The sequence below is a fragment of the Stegodyphus dumicola genome, chromosome 9 (genome assembly GCF_044657685.1).
Source record: "Stegodyphus dumicola isolate Sdum_Otavi_A_Nest chromosome 9, ASM4465768v1".
Lineage (NCBI taxonomy): Eukaryota > Metazoa > Arthropoda > Arachnida > Araneae > Eresidae > Stegodyphus > Stegodyphus dumicola.
Window position 1 is genome coordinate 67,621,028 of NC_140776.1, and position 26,217 is coordinate 67,647,244.

Below are 26,217 nucleotides of genomic sequence, written 5' to 3' on the forward strand. Positions count from 1 at the left end.
TTTGCGGTTTTGCAGCTGAAGATGATGGTTCGGTAAAACCATCGAAACTAGTCCTGTGAAAATTTTGTAGGTATAACGCTGATTTTTGTTGTTTGACTTCTGAATTAGTATTTATTCGGCGTGTTATTGTGTCTTAACTTTGAAGATAAGTTTAAAGAAAAACCTTCAGTTTCGCGCAGTAACCGCACTTGGAGAGTGGATGGTATATACAGGCAGTTGTCCAAATTTTATGGCAGAGGATCTTAATGTAACAGCCCAATGTGCTGGCCAAGGCTGAGTGAGCTAAAGGTTGATCATCGTTGGTGATCAACACAATAGAGCAGTGTAATAAATTTAGATTAATTTCAGATAAGACAGCTGAAGATGGGAAGATTTACTGGAACTAAAATTCCTGGGAATGGATTAGCTGCGTGTTAGTTTTCCTGGTTTTTCCTTGTCTGATATGAATGCGAGCAAATTTTCCTCAGTAGCCTGAACGAAAGATCCTTTTTCTAGACAAGTAACCCTCGTGTGTTGTTCCAGAATCCAATCTAATAAGATTAAAAGAGAATTTTAGTTTATTACTAGATGTATGGATTTCACACTCATTTTCTAAAATAAAATTTAGCTGAAAGCCACCATTACGCATCAAAATTGATGGCGCATTTTATCGTCGTTGTCTTTCGGACTAGCAGTCATTATTGATCAAACAATGATAACCGCATTTGCATTGCAATTAATTTATGTACATTACTGAATTAATATTAAATCATAGTAAACTCGTGTCTTTGAATAATGTTGGTCTACATTGACCTATAAATTGTCCATCAGTGGTAGTTAATTCATCTATAATAAGTGTAGAGCATTGCAATAGATTTAGGCAACGTTTTAAGATAAAATTAAAGAAGAATACACCAGTACCCGTGTTATGAGTGATCACAGGTGAGGTACAGCTTAACGGTAACTGTCAGTTAATAAATATTTTAATCTAAAATTTAATCGATGCCCAACAGTATCCGCCAAGATTGTATTAATAATTTGAACACACCTGTGCTGATGGTATCAGTATTAAACAACACTGATGACAGTGCTCGTTGGAGATGCTGGTTATTGGAGACAAGTTGAGGATTACTTCGTGTTAAACAATAAATCACTCATATATGGCCGAACAATAGATTTCGACACTTTAAAATTTATTGACCAAATATATTTAAAAAATTTGTCTGTGAAGGCAACAATGGATTAACAGTGGACTACATATGTTGCTAGTGACTGCTGTACCCTAGTAGCCAATGGTTCAACTTCGGGAGTCAGTATTGTAAATTTAGATTTTTTAAATTAAAATGAAAACGAAGCACACCACTGCCCATGACGACTGTTGATCACTAGTGACCTGCAAATTCACAGTGAAAGTTAACCAGTGTGAAACAGTGAAATGTGTTTAGCGTACAAAACCGTGCCAAGAAACAATTCGCTCACTGTAGCTATTGAAAACTGTGCTTCTGTTTCAAGCATTTTTTCAAGGAACATCATATTTTCAGGTATTCAGTTTGAAATGGAATGAATTATTCTAATAGAAATAACTATGAATAAGTTGTTTAACTAAGTTGATATCCATGACTGAAACCTGGTAATATTCCAGTCATTCAACCCCCAACTAAAACTTCTAAACGATAGCTTATTCTTTAATAACCATACTGTCTTTTAGGAATTAATGTGTATAACTTTACTTAGGATAGGTAGCATTGCATCTACTATCTGATTAAAAATTAAGTATCTTATAGCTACTTTAGGCTATTATCTTTGATATATTTTAAATATGTTATCAATAATTTAAGAGAATTCACCCGAATTAACATTTCTTATACAGTAGGGTGGGGCGATAAACCTCGAAATTTTTTAAAAGTTGTCTGAAGAAAATGCCATACTTCACAAAAGGTGTGAATTGACTAATATTTTATTCGTGAATATTTTTTAAAATTTTCTACTTCATCTTCGTACCCTTCATGAGCTTTGAAATTTTTCAATTTTGTAATGTTACGGCATAATTACGAAATTTTCGAAAATGTCAGATAAAACGAACTGCTCCACAAAACTTGCGCATTGACAAATATATCATTTGCGAATTTTTCAAAATTTTTCTACGTTGTTTCCCGCAAGAGCCTTGAAATTTTGTAATGGTACAGTAAAATGGAGAATTTTTGATAAATCTAACTTTTTAAAATTTAAATTAACGATACTGTCGTAGGACATATTTTATGAAATTGCAACTCTTCGCTGGTTCAGTTAACCACTCAGAACTCGCCACGAGGAATGTTTGCTTAGCGAGTTCCAATCGCGCCCTTCTCACTCATCCTTCCGTACGTTTGGGCACTGTATTCTTAGGCTTACTTCGTATCCCACAATTAGTTTTGAAAGTGGGCGTGATAGATCTGTTAAAAATTTTGCTCTGATTCCCCAGTCCCAAGCTCTAGCTCCGCATACTTGTCAAGAAAACTCCGTGACAACTTTAACATACCTCTCAACTATCTGGGCTTGCATGAGAAGTAGAAAATCTATGGAAGAAGTAGTAAGACTCTCTTGATATACTGCTTCTAATAGTTTCTCATTAGATGGAATGTAAGAGATGGATCTGAAACTTCACAATGTTGCCAGTCGATGCGGTCACTATAGTATTAAGCATTGAAGTTGATTGCTGGAATCTTGAATTTGCATACTATCAGGGGTGGAAAGAAAAAATTCTTTGAATTCTCTCAGAAAGAATTCTTTGCATACCTAACTCTCGAATCTCTTTTTGTTCATCTGCGAACAGGAAGATTCTTTGGATGCCCAGCGGAACCATTTCGCTGAATGGAATTGTTCAACATGACCCACAGAGTACCAGTGAGGTATCGACTGAACAAAACAGTATGCCACACGTTGTAAGGATCCTAAGTTTTACTAACGTTTATTTTATTTTAAATCTTTACTATCACTTCTTATTTTCTACTTCCGGCCAGAATTAAAAGCTTTTAACTTATTTATGCAAATTTGTCTTGCTAACGCCAAGTACTTAAGTTGTGGCTTTTTGCCAAGCAAGAGAGAGGAAGGAGTTATTAGAAGCAGGCCGCTTGCCATAGTAGTTTTACTCGGTTGCTGGTTGCCTTCAAGGCCAGAGGTTTAATCCTCGTGATAATTTTAAACGTATCGTAGTTTTAGCAGCTCTCTGTACTACATACGGCTTTTTGTTAATTAACGGCCAATCTTCAAGTAGGCTCTTGTATATTAATCCAAAGTTAGTTTAGTTAGAGTTTTAGTTAGTTATTTTTATATTCTTACGTTCAGACCACAAGTGGTTGGTCTCTGTATTCCGAAGTCCGGAAAGCTCAGTAAAGACCTGTGCTGCCTGCAGAAGCGGCTCAGAATCCAGAAATGCCAGCTGCCGCCCTGGAAGGATTTGGTTACATAGTCCAGACCATGCGCGCATCGATGAAACCAGGAGCAACATTCAATGGAAACTCACCGGTAAACAGTTTTTTGGAAAAATTGGATGACCACTTCATGCTGTATCCAGTACATGAGTTCCAGAAAGTCACCTTAGCTACCAGCGCTTTGAGGGGCCAAGCGCTTAATTGGTTCAAATGTATAGGCAGAAGCCTCTTGGGTCAAGCGGAAAGTCCCACCTATACTTACGAAAATTTCAAGACTGCCTTAGTACAAGCCTTCCCTGTCGTAAGAGATCGTGCAAGATTAGAAACGGAACTCTTCAGCATATATCAGCAACGAATCGAAAATCTTTCCACCTTTATTTTAAGAAAAATTCACGTCTTTAAACTCTTGTATGGAAACCGTCCGGATCCTGAGATAATCCAAGTGATTTTGCCGAGGTTACTTCCCCAAGTACAAGATTTTATTGAATTAAGGAATCCGACTACACTGGAAAAGTTATTTGAGCTAGCAATCCAGTTTGAAAGTAGAAGAACGGCGGACATTGAAAGAAGACGCCAGTATGAGCAACGAAGCCAATTTGGTGCGCGAAGTCCACGGCAAAGGTAAGAACACGGCTACGGAAGCAAAGCGAATCAGTGGGCAAGGAAACCCGAGTATCCAAAAACAACCGGCGAACGTCGACAGTTCAATAGTAAGCCAGAAAAAAGTCTGAAGGACAGCGGAAAAAGAAAGAAGGCATGGAAAGGAAGAAACAAAATTTAAACTAGAACGGATTTCTGCTGACGGGAGGGTGCGGAAATCCAAGGCCAAGAAAACCCCTCTTCCTTCAAGTTAAATACAGTTATGGTGAAAAATTTGACTCATCCAAAGATTGAAGTTTTGGTGAATAACATCCCAGCCACCGCACTCCTGGATACAGGCGCGCAGTGTTCCTGTGTGACAGAAGATTTTTTTAGGAATTATTTCCGTAAATACCTCATATATAATTCGGATAATACGACAGTGTTAGTTGCGCAGGGAGAAAGATGCAAGTGCATAGGTAAATTACCGTTATACATTCGTATCAAGGACGAGCAAGTAAAGATACTGTTTTTATCGTAAAAAATTTACAACCACATGTCATTTTAGGAATAGATTTTCTTTCAAAGGCAGAAGCAACGCTGGATTTTAACGAAGCGTCCCTTAAGCTGACGATGAAACCATTTCGAGAAGAAAAAACAGAACCACCAACGTTAAACCTCGACCACCAGCCTAAGGAAGAGCAACAAAAAATTCGACAAGTGGTAGGTGAATTTGTTTCGTTATTTAGTGATATTCCCGGATTTACTCAAGTTACTAACCATAGTATCGACACCAGAGATTCACTGCCAGTTCGCCACAAACCATATCGATATGATAAGAATAAAGAAAAAATTATAGAGTGGCACATTAGAGATATGTTACGTAAATAAGGTCATAACGCCCATCTCAAGTAGTTATGCTAGCCCGGTTGTGTTATGTAAGAAAAATAATGACTATCCGCTAACACATCCGAAAAGGTGGCATTTTGCAATTGACTATCGTAAATTAAACTCCATGACTAAATATCCGGTATATCCGTTACCTATTATTGAAGAAATTCTAAGGAACATAACTTCTACCAAATATATGGCTACGTTAGACTTAACGACTGTTTATTTTCAAATAGGGGTTAAACCGGAAGATGTGCTTAAGACTGCTTTCATAACCAAGTCTGGTACTTATGCATTCTTACGTATGCCGTTTGGCCTTTCAGGGGCACCGGCAACATTTCAGCGATGTATGGACATTGTGATAAGGCTTGTTCTTGGAAAGACCACATTTATCTATTTAGACGATATCATTATTACTAGTGATAATCTGGACCAACATGTACAGGATTTAAGACAGGTGTTTCCATTATTAAATGAGGCCGGTCTAAAAGTTAATGTCGAAAAGTGCAAATTTGCAGCCCCTGAATTAAAATACTTAGGTTACAAAATATCTCAGAAAGGAATCGAGACGGACGAATCAAAAATAATCGCTGTGCAAAAGTATCCGCCGCCAAATACGGCGAAGAAGCTCTCTTCTTTTCTAGGACTTTGTTCATATTATAGGTCCTTTATAAAAGATTTTGCAGCTATTGCTGAACCATTGTTAAAATTAAAAAGGAAAAAGGCAAGATTCTCGTGTACGGCCGAAGCCAATAGTGATTTCGAAAAATTAAAGCAAGCATTAACACAAGCCCCTGTTTTGAAATTTTCTGAAAATGATGAGAATTTAGAAATTTCAGCGGATGCTTCGGATTACGCGGTGGGATATATTGTTCTACTTTAGATCTATCTACAAAGAGAATTGCCATCTTTCACCTCCTCCGTGATCAGTATCTTGTTCTTTCTTCCATCAAAGACGAACAGCAAACAGGATGACGCAATCTCTCTGGATACTGATCGGTTGCCAGCTCGGTCCCTTCAAACCAGCTTCAACTGCGTACTAAAATTTAAGTCGTACATATTTTATGATGGGAAAATTAAAATGTTATGATTGATTTAAGTGAAAAGTAATTTCTTTGAACACATGCAGAAATATTTTACAGTATTTCGCCCAATGCTTTGCTGTCTTACTTGTTACATGTTTACTATATCACTATGAAAAATAACATACGGAGATATTTTGTGCTATAGCATGGAAATTTAATGTAAAAATTGCAAATTTCAAGGCTCTTACTAGGAAAGATGACGCAGTAGAAAAATTCTGAAAACCTTTCACGAGTGATTTATTAATTAATACACAAGTTTTGAGGGATATAAATTCAAATTATACAAATTTATTTTTTTCACACCACTCTAAAAAGTAACATTGAGATTTAAAGCAGTATAGATGTTAAGTGCTATATATTACAAAAGTTGATATGTTACTAAATAATACTTTATATGAACCATGGTAGCGCATGATATGTGCGTAAGGTTTATCGCACTATCAAATACACATAGTAAATCCCATGGTTTATACATGATAGTGCGTAAGAATCATCGCACGCAAGAATGTCTGAAATAAAGTTTGCAAGATCGAATAAAAAAGGAAAACAATTGATAATTTGGCCCTCTTCAATCAATCATACAGCTCTCACAGTGTGATTTCATACTGAAAAGAGGAAGTTTATCAGACTTGGTGGCAGTTCGGACCCACTAAAGCAACTTTGTTAGGAGTCTCTGAGGACTCTGGGAGGCGAAATTGAATTTAAGATTCTGGAAATAAAGAGTTAACGATAACTGACTCAAATGCCTGTAAAACTGAATACTAAGCCGTTATTTCAAATTCGCGGTTCATTTACAGTCTTTCAAAAGACTTATCAATTTGATTTTCAGCTTTCATAAAGTAACTCTCAAAATATATTTTACACACACACACACACACACACACACACACACACACACACACACACACACACACACACACACACAAAAAAAAAAAAAAAAAAAAAAAAAAAAAGAAGAAAAGATATTATAAATGCGTCATTTGTGATCAAGATATCGGAGATTTCATTTGCAAATGGATCAGTTTTCGCTACAGTATAAAACTAACGGCCTTCAATAGTAACAGGAACCTGAAAAAAATTCAATGTATAGAAATGAGATTTTTAATTAGTAAATTTATTGAAAAACTTCTATTGATGAATCTTCATAATATTGATGCATTTTCAGCTGTAAGCAGCACATAGAATACATATTTACGTAAATTAGTTACATGACAGGCAGCGGCAGAGTATGAAATTTCAATTTTTTTTTAAGAACTGTATAAAATTAACTTGAGAAGTAAAGCAGTTGAATATTGAGAATTTGAGAAGACTAGCAGTTAAATATTTTATATACTCATTTATTTACTTTGACAATTATAATACCATATTAATACAGATAAATTTGTTTTTTCAATAAAATGTTTAGTGGAAACGTAAAGTAAATTCTGACACATTTTACACCATTATAAGTGATTGAAACTCAGTTGTCTAAATGCATTTGTAAAGTTCTAAAGATTAAAATATCAACTAAAAATATTTTACAATTGATTAACACAATTCGTTTTAAAATATATCAGTGTACTGAAAAATGAACAGATACACAAAAGTTTCAAAACGCTCAAAAAGTGGTTCCCCTCAAAAAAGCAATAACCTAAGGTCTCAGATATACATTCCCCCAGAGCATATTTTTATCTGCTTGAAAGCATCAAATAACTAAAAGTGTTTCAAAATTTCTTATAGATCACTTTCCAATTTGGTAATTTTTCATTACATATCATTTCATTCTCCCTATATTTTTAATGTGGTTACAAAGGTACAGGATTTTAAGGCACGGTCAGTTTGGTTAGTTTATGTGATTGCGGCAAAGCTTCGAGGGTTATCTGCCTAAGTGCTGGTATGTTTTCGTAGAGAACCTTTTAAGGGAAAGTAGCTCGTATACACGTTACACACAAGGAAAACTACGAAAACGCCTATGCAGCCAGCCCGTTCGCGGAATTCGACCTCGGCCCAAACTACCAGTTTCAGCGATTTTACCGCTTCGGCTGTTAGTAAGCTATGCACGCTCAGGAAATAATCAGGAAATAAACTCATAGGAGTATCAGATGATGAACATTACGATCATTAATTAGAAAATTAAAACAGATTGTGCAAGTTACATTTTAATATAACTTGCACATTAACTTTAAGAAATATCGTTAAATGATATCATTTAAAGATATTTCTTAAACGTTTATTTTATTAAGCATACTTCTTTGTCAGGTCTATGCAGTATAAAACGTACCATACTGGGTTGCAAAGTCAATAATAGTTCATTTCAAAATAAAGTAGGTTAAAATTCATAAACGAGCATATCGCACTTTCGAACTTCTTTTAGAATGTATTCTACAAAAAATAAATTGCCTTAATGAACACACTTTGAAATAGCATAGAATTTTCTTATAAACTAAAGTTTTTTGGGTAAAGATCAAATATATTTTTGTGCGTTTGTCGTGCATATAATTTGTTAAAGGGTGTTTTAGAGAAAAAATCCATATAACCAAGACAGCAACAAAAAAATTGTTTTATTGAGTGAACACCAAATATTGAATTTTGTAAATATTACAGCTTCTTGTACGTTCATTGAGAAAGTTCCTTCAGCATTAGCTATTGGTATGAGAGTTTAAATATCGTCAGTTAAAATTTCTACAAGCTGGTAAAATTCAATGAAACTTTTCTGTAATGTTCCTAATTTGAGTAGCTAATTTACATTGTCTGCAATACTTCCTTTGATATCAAACATGTCAAGAGTTAAGTGTCACCAGTAATCGCAATAATAACCGATGCAGTTCTCTAGTAGTTATCGGTTTATTAAGTTTCTGCTCAAATTTTCAGAACATAGTATGTCTAATTTCCTGTAGAAAAATATTTTTATATCCTAAATTTGCCTGAAAATTAATTTGACGAGATCTTTACAAAATATTAAAGACGAGAATATATTAGGACTGTTTTTCTAATGAGTATTCGTGATATCTAATTATGCAAAAGTACGAATACAATTTGTATTTTTGATGAAAAAAAAAAGCCAGTGTAAAATATAAAATTAGACACAAAAATAAGCAATTTGAAACAAATCCCTTCATGCAGCAAAACATTTTGAATAAACATTCCAATTAAAAATAGTTATATCCTCAATCGTTTACGATACTTTTAAAGTATTTAGATAATGAATTATAGTCACTTATGCGACTACAATGATTTTAAAACAAAACAGCTCTCCAGCAGCCAACTGGTAAAACTGGTGAACTCTGATGATTCGACCCGGGCTCAAATACCGGGCTAACTGAATAGGAATTTCGCTTAACACAGATGACCCATAATAAGTATAATTTACAGAATTTGCTGCCGACAGCTTCAGTTCATTGCCGATATCAAGGAGCATACAATCAGGGTCTAAACTCTGGATCATCTTACAAATAGGAAAGTGTGCTTTGAAGCGAGTGGAGAGCCGATTTTACCTGCTCGGAATATTTGATAGACGTTTTCAATACTTTTTATTCAGTTAAGTATACAAGAACTTACGATTAACATTGTTCTGAAACAATTTTTTTCTTCGCTATGGTTGAGGAGACTTAATAAATTTTCCTTTCCTGATATTACTCAATAGATTTAAAATTCTAAAATATACTAGTAATAAAGTTATAAATAAGAAGGTTCAATGCCTACATAGATAATATTTGAGCCATATATTTCAGTACATTTGCTCTTTATTAAAAGAAATTAAAATATAAAATTTAAAGCACACGCAAGCTTAGGAAGTAAAAATTATTAGTCAGTACAGAGCTCTAAGAGTACATGAATTTTAAGAAATAAGATTTTCGATTTAGAGTTTTCATTTAAGTATGAAAAGAATTCCTGTGGTTAAATTGCACAGTATTAAAAGAAAAATCAAGTGAACTCAACTTTGCCCAGTACGTCGTTTAGTCTTCATACAATACATCCAGTTGCCCTAAATTTTGTTCGTCATTTTTGTCACCAAAATCCCAGTAGTCTCAATTTATGAACCTTAATTCTGATATGGCAGTAACTGAACCTTTAGTCTAGGGCCATGAGCCTGGCATCTGAACTCCGATATCCAGATTGCCAGTACCTAATCCTTCAGTCTCATGCAATGAATCTGGATTTTGAAGTCCGATTTCCGGTTTGCTGGTACCTAATTCTTCAGTCTGGCGCAATGAATCTTGATTTCGAACTCCGACTTCTGGATTGCTAGTCGCCTGACGCAATGAATCTGGATTCTGAGCTCCAATTTTCGGACTCCTGGTAAGTAATCTTTCAGTCTCAAGCGATGAATCTGGATTTCGAACTCCGACTTCCGGATTGCTAGTAGCCTGACGCAATAAATCTGGATTCCGAGCTCCGATTTTCGGACTGCTGGTAAGTAATCTTTCAGTCTCAAGCGACGAGTCTGGATTTTGAACCTGGGTTTCCAGAGTGCTAGGTTGTTGCTCTTCAAGTGAATCACCTGCAGTGAGCTTTCGCAAGCTAATAGCAGACTGTAAGGGAAAGAAAAAAACCTATTAACAGTTCTGTAATCAAATAAATATTTATGCATATGTATACAATATATATCAACAGTTTTTTAAAATACAGTTTAGCATTCTAGGTATTATACGATCAAGGGTAGGTTTGAAGTTTGGTCTAAGACAAATTCAATTATTTAATGAGATCCAAGTTTGATTTAAAATGTTCTGAATTAAATGATCATGAAGTATATTAGGATTTTATTTTTTATCTCAATTGCTGACTTTATCTTTACAACTTAAGCTATATGTCATACGAGATATATTCTATATGAGCTATATACTATACGAGACCGAGAACATAACTCGTAGATAATAACGAAGATTCAAGGCGTAGTTTTAACATGGTTAAAATGTTTATTGGCATACCGTGGGCTGAGTTCGCCCTAGTTAATTTATAGTACCAGTGTAGAGTCATTAGGTTAATTGGATGCAGAAAAGATGAAAAATATGCAACCGCCTTAGCCGGGAATCGAACCACGGACCTCTGGAATACCGGCCCAGCCTGCTACCGTTACACCACGAAGGCATGCTAGGAAAGTGGGAGAAATACCTTATATACTCCCCTTTTTAAAGGGCGACTAGGGTTTTAGGGAACCTAGTCGAATCCAGATTTAACTGGGTGCGGATAATCATCCACAACCCTTTTAGTTCGGGCGCCACTGTAGAGACATAAGGATTTTTGGAAGCAGGCAAGATGAAAAATAGCAACCGCTTTCGCCGGGAATCTAACTACGCTACCTCTGTAATACCGGCCCAGCGTGCTACCCGTTACACCACGAAGGCACGCTAGGAAAGTGGAAGAAATACCTTATACCAGAAGTTCACATTTTAAACGTATTGAAGCATTTTGATTCATGTCTAGTTGCAAATTATGGACATTGATATTTAAAAAAGAGGAAAGCACACTATTCAGCGGTGCGGTCCTTGTACACAACTGAAAGATAAGTGGAAATGTTGCATACATAGAGAAAATTATATATGAATGGAAAATAAGGTATTTAGTGACACCGAATCAAGATAAAACCCAACATCCTATTCGAAATAAAGAAAATGGTAACAAAGTTTTTTTTAGAAATATTATTACACCAGAAAATAGGAAAAGGTGAAGGATGAACTTAAGTAATTCTCAGTGGTCAGGCAGTTTGACTTGGCAGAAGGAAATATGGCACCATTGAACTCGGATTCACGGAACACAATGCAATAGCAGACTTAAGATTTACTTATGAACAACAAAAATTTAAGAACATGTAGAAATAAATTTGCAGTCTAAATTTTTTATAAAGTTTAACTAAAACCGTATGATTTTGGTTTAAATACAGGTGATAATGTATATAAAAACACAATAAAAGAAACCTTGCAATCGGCAAAGAGTAACAAAAGTGAATTTTATTTATGTCTTTCGGGATATAAAGAGACATTTACCACAAAATGTTAAGGGCATAAATACGTCAACTTAATATAAATTAAGCAAAGTGCTTTTACAATATTCAAGTTAAATTAAAGATCTTATTCGTCTTGGATTAGCAAAAATTTACTTCACCATGACTTAACACTAAACTGAAAAAATATTTCTGCAAGCCATTAAAAAGCCCATTCTTTCCCAAATATAATAATATCTGTGCTACGTAAAAAAATTTAGGGAGTACATTTTAATAAATAAACTGACGAAATGAATGCCCAAACGCTAATTCTTTAGATTTATGAGTATCTATTTATTTAACAGGAATGAAAATTCAAGGAATGGATGAATATCTCTTGTTAAAATTATATGAAAAATCATCTTAACTTTCCACTAATATCATTAAAATACTAACGCAAATTTTATACGAAATGGGAGAATTATATTTTTCCATTTTTTTTTACTCTGTGCTGAAATATTTTATGAAAAGTGGTCTAGAAAAATCAGTTATGTTTTTCTTCTTACCAAAGCAGAAAGGAAACAGCATAGTACAATAAATGGAGTTCCAATCAAGAACATAGCGAGTTTCCCAGGTAATGGCGTATCGTCTAGCATTATCCTAAGAATACCCACTATGCAGAGAAATGCCAAAACAGCAAAACCGATTATCGCGCAATAATAACCTAATAGTTTCCAATTTCTTTCGTGGTATCTTCTGAATTGTCCATCTTCTGAACTTTCCCTCCGATTCTGCTCCTACAAAAGTATAAGAAATATTTAATTCACCCTCATACTCACCTTTAGGTACATGTTCATCATTTATCAGTATTATAAATTTATCTTGGAAGTTAAAACGACAAACACTACATTACTTAGGAAACACTAACCAACAGAATATAAGCAAAGCGTCTTAAATGCGTCAACTCTATGCGTCAACAGAATGGTCAATACAATAAAACACCCGATATTGACTTCATAAACGCATCCCGATAATAAACTCAAATGTGCGTGCGCACAATGAAGTTAAGTTTTAAGTTAAGTTTTTAGCCATCACGCTTGTTACGTATTACTTTTTTTTTTTTTTTTTAAATTAGAGTCTGAATGTTTGCTAAGTGCAAAATGACTTGCGTGTATTACCGAACGAATTTTTTTCAGTTCAATAATTAATTTTAATATGAATCCAAATTGATTTCAGAATGAATTTAAGAGTTGAACTTTCTTTTGTATACAGGCATCTTGTAAGATGAACTAAAATTTTAATCTGGTTTCACAACGTTTGCTTTTAAGATAAATTTCAATTGACTGATTTTTAGAAAAGTTTTGCTTCAGTACTTTTCATAGAATTAAGACCCGAGTTTTAAAATACAAAAACATTATTACTATAATCTTATAATGATAGTCTATACATATGAGGAATGTTTCACTCTAGTGCTACAAATTAAAGTCAGACACCAAGTCAAAATTTTGTGCATTTTAGAATTTTCTTTTAAAGTTTATAAATACACAAATTGATATTTTACGATCAGCTGATTTTGAACTATTTTATTGCTACATTCAAACCTTCAAATATACCCAATAGCACTTAACTTTAAAAGCATGACAATTATTCATTTCTTCCAAGCCGTCTGTATACCACATGAGGAGAAATGTTCTTTTGAATTAAAAAAGCCTATTTTTAAGACGCATTGCTTATATTTTTAAATTTACTCATGTGAGGCTTTTTCCTGCAATTTGATTTTATAACACAAGATTTTTTTAAACATTCCTTACAAGTTTCAAACTAAAAGGCTTGAAGCGTTTTTCGATTTTACTCGTAAATGTAAATTTGTAAAATTGCTTCCTTTGGGTTTAAAAAGTATTTTCAAGCTCTAGAATTCTTTTTTTTTTTTCAATGAGAAATTATTATGTTTAGCTGCCTACTTAGTAATTTATTTCCCACAGATTTCAGTTTTAAGGCTAATTTAAATTATACTAAACAGCTGTAATTTAGATTTCGCTTACGTTTTAAATTAATGTTCCGTACTTTTGCTGATTAAAAATCAAATGCTTTAAGATGATTTTATTATTACATACCTTCTATTTTTCGATTTGTAAAGAATAATAATTTTAGTTTAAAACAATTAAATTTAAAAGCTAGGAATTTTAAAATGTCCCGCCATTAGAAATGCTCCCGATTTTGTCCATATGCTTATCCATTTTCTATCTCAAATTCGGAATCAGAATTATTCTTTATTGTATGCAATAAATTAATACAGTATTCATACTTCTGATGTTACATAAAAAATTCTGCGACAGAATATAGATTTTTTTGTTGCATAGTGTTTGAATGTTTTTGATTGAATTATACAGTTCTTTGTTTACTCACTGAAGACATGATTTCAGGATTAAAAAAAAAATGTTCCCATCTTTTCTTTAAAATTTGAAAATTACAAGCCAATTCAAATTTATATCTCTTCATTGTTTTATCAAATGTTTGAAGATTAAATTAAAAAGAAAAAATACTTGGTGTTCTTATATACATTAGAGAGGAAAAACATTGAAAATTTACATCATTGCTTACAGTGCATTTAATTTTATTAAATGTTTCTATTACACAATGTTTCTATTACATTATTATTAAATGTTTCTATTACACAAAATATCTATTACACTTCATACATTTGTTTCTTAAATCGTTACCGTATTCTACATAGCTCACTTCACTATCTAAAAATTGCAAAGTGTAACTTAAAATTATAACTTTCAAAAGTAACATCTTTACAATATATAAACTCAAAAAATTATCCATTCCCAAAGTATACGTATACAATCATTCTCATCAAATATACATTAGATATATATATCGAGTTTAAGCATTCTCAGGAAACTTTATTGGTTGTTTATCTTCAGGAGTAAAATCTTAATAATCGAAAATATGTATTTCGTAAGATAATTTCTAATAATTTAAAGATTTATAATTCAGTATTTTTCTTACTATAATTAGAATAATATTGCTTTGTAGATTATAATGTAGTGGGCAATGTATATACGTAGTAATAGTTATTGACTTCACACTCACACCGACGATTATTCTAAATTTGAGATTACATTTTACATGCTGATATAAATTACATCGAAAGAGAAATAAATATACGCAGTTTAATTATTTAATATATTGAGTTGTCAAATGAGTGATTGCGGATTTTAAATATGAAGGGAAATTAAATTTTATTTGATTACTTTTGTATGCGACAACACATCCCATCCTAGTTCCAATAATTTTCGGCGAGTGAGCAAAAATAAGTGGGCATTTGCATTATCATGTTGGAAAACAAAACCCTTACGATTTGCCAATTTTGATCACTTTTCATGAACTGCATTGCTCAGTCTGGCGAGTTCTTGAACGCATGTAGCATTCTGTAGCAATCTTGCTTTTAAGCAAGAATAAAGGAGATGAGGACTTTGGCGAACGCCGTTTCCTCCAGTCTGTGAGGTGAACGCATGTGTTTGAACTAACCTTTTGGTTTTTTGGTAAAAGTATAAGTGCAGAATTCCTTTGTGATCCCACCAAACTGACAGCGTAAACCTGTGCTTGGTGAATCTCAGCTTTTAATGTTTTCTGGACTGAATCATCCTGCTTCATCCAAGATTTTTTTCGATTAATATCCACTTTTCGTAGCTAGTAATCTGTAGTTTCAGAAATGGATCAATTTCGTTGCTTTTCATAAGTGAATCGCGGATGCTAATGCGTTGCGTCAGATGAAATGTCCTTAAGCTAATGAAGAATACATAAATCGTGTTTAACATAGCCAACCTGTTTTAATTTTTATCAATGCATGTATGCGATACACTGAGGGTCTCCGAAATCTCGCGTCTTCTGGTATGACGTTCTGAATCGATAATGACTATGAAACTGACTCAAAGAATTCCAACAACTTTAATTGGAAGTCCAGGCATTGCGTCGTTTTGTGGGAAAATCACCAGAATGAAATTTGGCTAACCAATTTTGACACGGCCTTTCTTTCAAGGCTTCATTCTCAAATACAGCAATTTAATTCTTGCATACTTGCGATGCGTTCCTGTCGTTTCGGAAATACAGTTAAATATGTCTGAAATACGCATTTTATTCTATTTTTAAATTGGGATAAAAACGAAACTCGATAACTAACATATACAATTTTTTTCCTAAATGTGGAAGTCCAAACAAGAAGAAAACGGTATGGGTTAGGTGCTTTGAATACGATGACAAAACAAAAAGAATGTGCTAAAATCATCTATCGACAGAACTCGCAATCATGTGCTAACGCTGCGTCTAGAACATTAAATTGAATGTATTATTTTCTCTTATAGCAGTGTTCTTGCTTTCAAAGCTCATAGTGTCAATATGAGTTTTGAAAATTGAGACTTTTCTAAATTATGGTTCGTTTCGAAGCATTTTACCAAAATGAACTGATGACGAAAGTGTTTTCTGAAAGTCTTAATATGGGATATATATATATCTTTCTAGAGAAATAAGTTGATTTTGTTTTTTGCGTGTTCTATAATGCAAAACATGTAAAAAACAGAAGGCAATAAATATCTTAACAAGCAAGTTTCTAGCAAATATAGGATAAAGGAGATTAATATATTTCTAAATATTATTAGAAATATATTAATTACCTATGAGAGTATATTACGATAACCAAAAGTTATACCAAAGGGTAATAGTTGTTCACAGACTTTAATGGAAGATAATTTAATTTTTGCTCCTCAATGTTTTAGATCATTTGAGAATTATTCCTTCCTTTATAATATGTTAACTTTTTCCCTTTATACGTAGGCACGATTAACTATCCCATTTTTCATAACCCCAGAAGCCAGAACCGAGCAGTAGCACACTGCATATGTTCTATACATTATCTTCTTACGAAATTCATTGTCTAGGCAACTTTGGAAATGAATTAAAACCTGTATATTTAACCTAAAACTAAAGGCAGTTTCAAATTTATGTGCGATTAGGATGTTAACGTCATGTCATTGCACCATGCAGAATAAACTGAATTTATTTCTATTCCCAAAATAGTTATTGATGAAAAAATTCAGCAATTTAGTTGGGCGAATGTAGAAGAAACTTAAATCTGTGTTAACCATTTATGAATGAAAACGTGTTGTTTACTTTCAAAAATTTATAACGTATGCAATGTAGATTTTATTTCGCATAAGTTTTTATTAAACAGGCAATTTTTGGTGCAACCGTTTTGGGCTAATCTTTGGAATATGGTAACAGGTAGTTTGGCGACATTTTGGTAAGGCGATAAAGGTTACTAGCTAGGACTTTAGCAGTGTACATGGATAAAGTTAAGAGTGTGCGCAATACCATTTTTGTGCAATTCTTGGATGTTTTTTAAGTGAAAATAGGTCGACGAGTAAATGGTTACCATGTATTTGCAATTCTTAAAAACGCGGCATCAGTTTGCGATTCTGCACTTTCTCCCGATTTCGCACCTAATCTTCGTCATGATTAAGCACTTTTGTTCCATGAAAGTTCTAGCATAAGCGTAATCCGGCTAGCAGATTGTTGGAAAAAAATGTTGAGTTAAAAAAAAAAAAAGGCCTTTACTTCGTGAAAACAAAATGGCGTCCAAACAAAAACTAACTAGTTGCTGTAGCAGGGTTGGTCGCCAAATTTTCGCCAAAAAGTCGCCAAGTTACCATAATCTAAAGATTAGCCAAGTTTGGCTCTATGTTCGAAATAGTAACTGAAGGATGCAAGGCACGTAAAAATTTAAATTACTGCTTGCATTTACTACAAGCAGCAATTTAAATGTTTTACTGCATTTAAATTGCAGCAAAGATTTGCTTTTTAAATAACTTAGATTTTGATTTGACAGAGTATTGTCCATTATTGTAAGGTATTTAGAAAAGAGATTTATAAAAATGAATTGCATTTACAAAAATTCAGTTAAGAATAATATTTCTCGAATTCTGCTAAATTGCTGAGACTTAATTAAATATTTTTTACAATGAATTGATTTACTCAAAAAGGATTTATCAGATGATGACAGGTATGAAAAACACTGTATACTTCTATAAATTTAAGCGGCGTACTATAATTCCTTAGGTTGCATGCGAACAGTAGTGTTATTGGGCTAGGTGCTGAATGCACGCAAGAAGGATAACTTCAATTTGGATATTTTTTGCTTGGTTATAACAAACCAAAAAAAAAAAAAAAAAAAATCTGCCTAGGGAGATGGATACCTGAACACTTTTAGAAATATTTTAAGGAAAACTGCCTATATATGCATGACAAAAATCACCGAAATTTTATACAACCAAATCATTCAATCGTCAGGAATGGAACTAAGAGCGAACTTCCAGCTTTTGTTGGTTTTAACCGTTTGGTGTCGTTACAAACAAAAAATAGCAGTGATATGGCATATTTTTAGATAGGTAAACATGTTATGCATTTTCATATCAGAACGTTATATAGGCAAATAATCGAATCAGGGTAAACGAAATTTTATTTTAAAGCACATATATAACTCCTTATATCTTTCGAAGCGAATAATATGTTTGCATTCTACATTAATATGTCATGAATATACAAGCAGTCTTATAAATGCAGTCTACAAAAATGCGTGCAATTTGTATAAATTACAATCTTTGCACATGTTATTGAAATGAATGAAAATTCGAATGCATAATTACATCAAAGTTATCTAATAGTTTTAAAACTTTTGTTTACATATTTGAGATAACTAAGCTAATAAAAATCCTTCATAAATGCATCAAGTGTTTTTGAATGGGAGATGGTGCATGTAACAATAGCAGTATATTTCTAAAAAGGATACATCTTGTATATTGCTTTGTTTTACAAAATTTGTTATCAGAAGTTATTGCAGAATTTAAACATCGACCGTGCTAAAGAGAATATGTTAATTATAAACTATTCAAAGTTATAACTGAACATTAGCATAAAAAGGAATTTATATAAGTGAATGTTATTTCAGTTAACCTTTCTATTAAGCATTAAGCTCCGAGAATAAACTTTCTGTAATGTATCACTATAGGTACCCATCCGTTGATTTTTAATGCTAGCTATTAAAAAAATATTTATAAAGCAACAAACACACGAATGTTTGTTGAATTAATCAATTTACAGATTTAGAATACACTTACCGAGTCAGCAGTAACACTACCATAATTTCGGATTTCACTCATGATAAAAACGTAGCTGTGATTAAAAGGAGAAAACTATTTTAATGGTAACAGTTAAAATTACGGCAAGGGACCAGTCAGTCAATAAAATCAAAAAGTAAATCACTCAGTCGAAAAGCCTAGGCTGTAATCTTTTAAAGCTTAATATCAGAAGGATCTGGCAATTAAAATATTACGCCATTACTAATGTCGCAATAGAGTTTAGAGCATTCTTCCTCTTCCCAGTTTACCAATTTTCTATAAACACAATATTTTATATTTTGCTTTGAAAAGAAATGTTGCAGCTCCTAAGAATCACAAAATTATGTAATCACATGAGTTTAGGCTCTTAAAAATAAGATATGATTGAAAATTTTTAGGTTTCATATTACTGAGTTTTCAATTTTACAATTACCTCCTTTATGCAATAAATGTATATTCAGTCAAAAAAAAGGGGGGAAAGAGACAGATCTACACCTACTGTTCTAGTCGTCTGATCGATGAAATTCAACTTGCGTTTTTCATGTCTCAAAACTGAGTTTTAAGCTATACCACCGCTTATTAAACTCACAAGTTAATAAAATTAGCTGCTTATTATTTTCACATTTCCAGGAAATTTAACAAATATACACTAATCAAGAGAGAAGTCGAATTTATCAAACTCGTCTCCTCCGCTTATAAAACAAAGATTGGGACAAGACTGATTTTTCAGTACCAGAATATCCCAGGGTTAGAGTAGAGAGAAGGGTGCCTCTTGTATTATCGCTAAGTTTTTGTTTCATTTATCGCCAAGTTGTTGTTTAATTTATCGCCTAATGGTCCTTTATTTATGGCAGCCCGAGTAGATGAATGTTATGGAAACCCTATTATGACGTAATCGGTTGCATGATTGCGGTGAATTTGTAAGGGCTTGTCGTGTGTGTTGGTTAGGAAGTACATTGCTAGTTTTCTGGTTTAGACGGTAAAATGGCTGAATGTGGTAAGATTAATTTGAAGTTTCTGTACCATTTGAAAAGAAAGGGGAATTACTTGACTGGTGTGTAAATGAAGGTTTACTTAGTAGTCATTATTAAGTGTCTTGTTTGTAGGAAGGAAATGCGTATGATCGGTCGATCCGGGGCTACGGAAGATATTTTTTTTACTCTTATTTTGTGAATTTATGTCGCTACGCCAGTATACAGATTCTAGTTAATATAATTGTAGAACGTTTTTGGATGCTGTTAAGGAATTTTGTTTGTCATCCTTTTCACTTATAGAGGACCGTGCTTTATCACTGGGGTATACACTTGCGGGCCAGAGCATTATGACCATCCGCACATTTTTCAATGAGCTTGTCTGGATGACGCGGAGGGCACGTGATTTAGTCGGAGTGGTATTTAACTGCTGCTGGAGAAGAATCATTCTTGCTCTTACTTTTGGGAGTAATGAGAAAGGCTGCTGATCTAAGCTAATCTGATAGACAGTCTGCCCTCTATCAGATTGTAAATGGAAGCGGAATCTAAAAATAGAAATACAAAAATGTAAATGGAATCGGAATCTGTATCTATCAGTTATAAATGGATTGTAAGATGACTCGAAAACTCGGAAGGAATATCTCCGAAACTGCACGACTGGTATTTTGTTCACGATCTACCGTGGATAAACAACAGTGAAAACAGTAGCAGATGCCAAGCTGTTGGACGCCCACGCGTCTTCAAAGGAAAAGGACGTCGGAGACTATCCCGGTTGGTAAGCAAAATCGGCGTCAGACAGTGGCTTACCTGACAGCCCAATACAATGCAGGTTCAAGTGTAAGTGTTTCAAAACACACAGTTCAATGGACATTGTTGGAATGGGACTATGCAGCAGACGTCCCACTCGTGTGCCTCTTTTGACCAAACGTCATTGTCAAGTACGCCTACACTGGGCCCGGGAACATCGAGACTGGACCATGAATAAGTGGAAGACAGTTACCTGGTCGGACGAATCACGACTTATCATTCATCGCTTCGATGGTTGTATAAAGGTATACGGTCTTCCAGGCGAACAGTTGCTTCCCCCTATACAGCAGGTCATACACAGGCTGGTGGTGGCATGGGAGGGATGTCCTCATGGGCGGCTCTGGGAACCTTAGTTGTGGTATAACAGACCATGAAAGCTGCGGACTATCTAAACATAACTGAGGATCAGGTGCATCCTTCCATGGCGTATGTCTTTACAACTGGAAATAGAAACTTCCAGAAGGATTGAGTAGGTGGTTATAATATTTTTGCTCTTCAGTATATAATGCTTCAGTAAAACAGGGTTGGCCGAAATTTTCCAATTTTCCCAATCCTTGTATATATATGGAACACTGGTTTCAGTGTTCTTTGCCGGACTGGACTTCAGTGAGATAGAGTTTCTTTATCTTAAGACTAATAAAACCATCTTCTAGGAGCACTCCAAATGAATGAGTGTTCTTTCTTGAGTAGCAGCTAACAAGAAATGTAAGCATATTTATCCCATCTTTAAAGGTTTATGCATTAAAACTTTCCCTGTGGGACACACACGTTACGTTTACAGAGAGTTCTCACAAAGTTTATGACATTCTTATTAACGTTACTGTTCATTAATAGTCTTTGAATAGGAAAGGAATAATAATGGTAGGCTTAAGAAAAGCGAAAAGAGCATTGGTCGCGCCTGTAATCATGCAATGGCAGATAGACTTAGCAGACAAAATGCAATGTTTCTGTTATCTGGAAACATGAATTTTAAAATTAAATAAATTACTGAAAAAAAAAATTTTTCCTCGTCATTAACTTTTCGAAAATGCCTAAGCAAAAAGGTTTAAGCCTGAAAGAGGAAGAGGAGAAATCGTTATATAAGATGTTCATGTACATGGTAATTGTAACTAGAGAAAAACAACATTTAAATTGGTAATTTTCTAAGCAGCACTGTGAAACTTACTTTAGCAAGGCATTATAATTAATGAAAAACTAATATAAAATGCATATTCCCAAGGAAACACACAAAAGACAAAAAATCGAGAGTTATTGAAATTGCTTTTTTAGAATAGTTTCAAGCTGTAAAACTATTTTTTTAGTCTAGGGCTTTTTTCATTATTTCGCTTAATACTGGGAGAGAATTTTCTATCAATTAACAGATGGCTGGCAAGCTGGAGAAAGAGAAATCCAGTATTGTTTATTAGAAACTACATGGTGAGAAGGAAGAGCCAGATCATCATGCGGCTGACGAAATTTATAATGCAGACGCAACTCGACTTCGTTATAGAACACATATCCGTATTTAAAAGTGAAACTACAATTATTAAAGAAACTGAAGGAACGAGTTACCGTTGTTAACGTGCAATATAAACCCTACATTTATGAAAAAGCACTGGTTATTGACAAAAGCAGAAAGTATCGATGTTTGAAAGGATTTAAGTATTTACCTGTATCATAACATAGCAAAAAGAAGTCATAAATTAAATCTGAAAACCATTAATGTTTCTTACTGAAAATGCTACTTCGAAGGTTACGGTTTTACACCAGGGTTTCATAAAAAAGTATTCATATGTCATTATAAGAAAGATGTTAACAATTCGAAGGAAATAATTAAATTGATATCTGCGCTAGATACCATTGCATATTATTGTTAATGATGGTGTCAAGCTTTTAAAACAAAATAAAATTGTTTCTGAAAGATGGCTTTTACATAGAAGCTCCAGAGAAACTGCAAACTGTAGTTAATGTTTTAGACGTCAGTGAGAAGAAGTCATAAAAATTCATTTTTATACTATGTGTCAGTTGACGACAATGTTGAGACAACATATATAAAAAATGACTAAGTTACTGTACATAGTATTACAGGAAGTGCAGAAACTGACTCTGAAAGTGGATAGAATAAAACAGTGATGATATGCAGCATTAACCGGGTGTAGAAAATTATTTCGAACTCGAAGAAAAGGCTCTTCAACTAAATGGCACTGATCAGAAAAGCTACCAGCAGTTTTGTGAAATTCAGAAGAAAACTGAAAAACTGCCACTGAAAAATATGAATAATAGTTTGCAAACGATACGAGACAGAATAATAATTTGTAAAGGATAAAAATTCCATCAAGTATGTTATTAGTATATATTTTTCTCCCAATGGCGGGCGCTAACCGTTATAGGCGTTGTCCTTACTAAGAATGGAAGTGGTAGTCACTTTAATTATTGAGGCACCTAATAGTTGAGCTACTGTTGCCTCCTATTGAAGGGTGTAGTCCAGTGGCTTAGAATTTTATAAAACACATTTATAATTAAAATCGCTGTTGCAAGTTATCAAAAGATAACCAAGATGTGATTTGTGCTTAAAATGACATTAAACTGTACAAATTGCTATTACCATCCAACAATTTATGAGGAAGTGTCCCTGCTTCTGAATTTGACGGAGCTGTCGTGTATGGGAGCACTATCAAACCGCCGGCAAGATAACATGCTCTGGAAGTACCACAACCCCTCGGTCTACCAAAGCTCGGCATCACTGCGTCAAACGTAGTGCGAAGATGGCTGTCTTCTTTTATTCCTATTTTCATGAGTCTAGCATACCTGGATGTTAAAAAATTTTTCTTTGGAAGAGGGACCTATGTCTGATTATCCTCGAAATCGATAGAGTTTCATTCAAAATCTATTTTAAACTATGGTAACTTTCTTAGCTAAATTTAAATTTTACATTGGCGTGTTTCTTCCAGTCTGAATTATCAGTTAGTTTATGGCAATAATTTTTTCAGAAATCATTGCTTAACTCTAATAAAAAGTGCCACACGTCTCATCATTCTGCGTTAAAACAATGCGAGTTCACATACTGCATTTTGTTCTATCACTTTTTTCTGATGCCCAGAGAAACTGATCAGTAGCTGTCTTTTTTCACTTGATTTATCAACCAATGATTTTATTCCCTGTTGTCAGCTGTCAAATGTAACTAACGTAGTCATAAATTTAACAGCCCAGAAGAGGCCAGCTTACAAATCTCACGTTTCTGTTATAGACGTTTCTCAATAGTAGAACTATTTTGAAAACTGATTTATTTAAACGAAAAATTGCTTTAATACTAAAAGCAAACATTTTAAAAGTCAATAAAAACAATTTATTTTCATTAAAAAATTTGTATATTATCCAAAATATTTAACTTCAAAAATGTTCTCGCCTATGCACACCAGCGTCCAGTTACAGTAAATTGGAATTCATCTGAGAAAGCAAATTTTACCATTCCTCGATATTCAATTTTCGTGCGCGCTTCGAATTCCTCCGATGCTCCAAATTCCACCTTGCACAAAGTACAGGATTGTATGTCGATGGATTCTCAAGGGCATCGTACCGGTACTAAGCATCAGCTGCGGAATTTACACGTACAATAAATTTCGCTATCTTTTTGCCTTCGACACAGTCCTAGAAGCTGTTTGGTTCATTTGCACGGCGAGGCTATGTATTGTCCCATCGCGGTCCTCAGTAACCGTCGAAAGTATCGCTTTCTCTACCAAGGGTAATTAATAGCACTTCACAATTTGATTTGCAGTCTATCAAAATTATACCATTGGTCTCTACACGATATGTTATCATTACTTCAGAAGAACGATTCGCAAATAATGCCATTTTCGAAGTGCTGGAGCCATGTCAAATTATCTTGATGGCAATAATCATGCCTTTTCTTAAATCGGATAAATCGCATCTTTTCCACATCACGGCTAATGTTGATCAGTTGAGCATTGCCCATTGCTTTTATATAAAGTACATCGCTAAGATGACATCCGTGACTAGGTAGAACCATGCTGAATTAGAAGTCACACCAATAGAGATTTCATTGAAGGAAAAAAAACAGAGAAATAAACACAAGAAGAAAAAGAGTAAAACATTATATGCACAGATTTTTGCAGTGGTTCGCAACAACGGTATTACAAATGAAGATAGTCATCAAAGATAAAATCAGATGAATTCCAATTTACTGTGGCTGGACGCTGGTGTGCATAGGCGAGAACATTTTTGAAGTTAAATATTTTGGATAATATACAAATTTTTTAATGAAAATAAATCGTTTTTATTGACTTTTAAAATGTTTGCTTTTAGTATTAAAGCAATTTTTCGTTTAAATAAATCAGTTTTCAAAATAGTTCTACTATTGAGAAACGTCTATAACAGAAACGTGAGATTTGTAAGCTGGCCTCTTCTGGGCTGTTAAATTTATGACTACGTTAGTTACATTTGACAGCTGACAACAGGGAATAAAATCATTGGTTGATAAATCAAGTGAAAAAAGACAGCTACTGATCAGTTTCTCTGGGCATCAGAAAAAAGTGATAGTACAAAATGCAGTATGTGAACTCGCATTGTTTTAAAGCAGAATGATGAGACGTGTGGCACTTTTTATTAGAGTTAAGCAATGATTTCTGAAAAAATTATTGCCATAAACTAACTGATAATTCAGACTGGAAGAAACACGCCAATGTAAAATTTAAATTTAGCTAAGAAAGTTACCATAGTTTAAAATAGATTTTGAATGAAACTATCGATTTCGAGGATAATCAGACATAGGTCCCTCTTCCAATATCATAATTTCAGTTGCCTAAATGTACAATACTGGCATGTATCATTACGAATATTTTTAAGCACAAAATTATCATTCTTGTTATATTTACCTACCATCAAGATATATAAAAATGCGGATTAGAAATCAACATAAAAAGGTAAAAGAGGTAAAAGAGTACTTAAGGTACTCTTTTACCTTAACAAATTTGTGCGTGCGCAGGAACTAGGATTACAATACATATGAAGTATAATGAAAAATATACAAAACGCATAATAACATATATACAGAATAAAATGCAGAAGTAATTAACATTGCATAAAACAAAATACATAGTAATAATTAATAAAAAAGTAATGATACAAAATACATTAAATTAGATAAATGGTGCGCGAAGATACTCACTTAAAGATCACACTTTTTTACTGATGATGAGAAATTCTGGCATATATGGAAGCTTAGTAATTAATATTTTTTTCAATCCTAATCTGTGCAACTTTATTAGAAAGTCTGTCCAAGCCGTCCAGTGTTCGGGAGCGGATAATTTGAGGTGATGATCCCGAGTAAAAGTACATTCAAATTGGAGCGGAATTGCCAAGTTCACCACAGTCACAGATACTCGTGTCACTATACCAAAATCAGTTTACACAGGACAGGAA

General features: G+C 33.8%; 1 protein-coding gene across 1 annotated transcript; it reads right to left on the reverse strand.

The window, feature by feature from the left end:
• Nucleotides 1–8,467: 8,467 nt before the first annotated feature.
• Nucleotides 8,468–19,208, reverse strand: LOC118193709 (uncharacterized). The gene is made up of 3 exons (XM_035364835.2): nucleotides 19,022–19,208; nucleotides 12,410–12,640; nucleotides 8,468–10,455 (listed from the first exon to the last, which is right to left on the reverse strand). The coding sequence occupies exons 1-3, from the start codon at nucleotides 19,061–19,063 to the stop codon at nucleotides 10,000–10,002; spliced, it is 729 nt and encodes a 242-aa protein (XP_035220726.1). The 5' UTR covers nucleotides 19,064–19,208; the 3' UTR covers nucleotides 8,468–9,999.
• Between the last annotated feature and the right edge of the window lie 7,009 nt (nucleotides 19,209–26,217).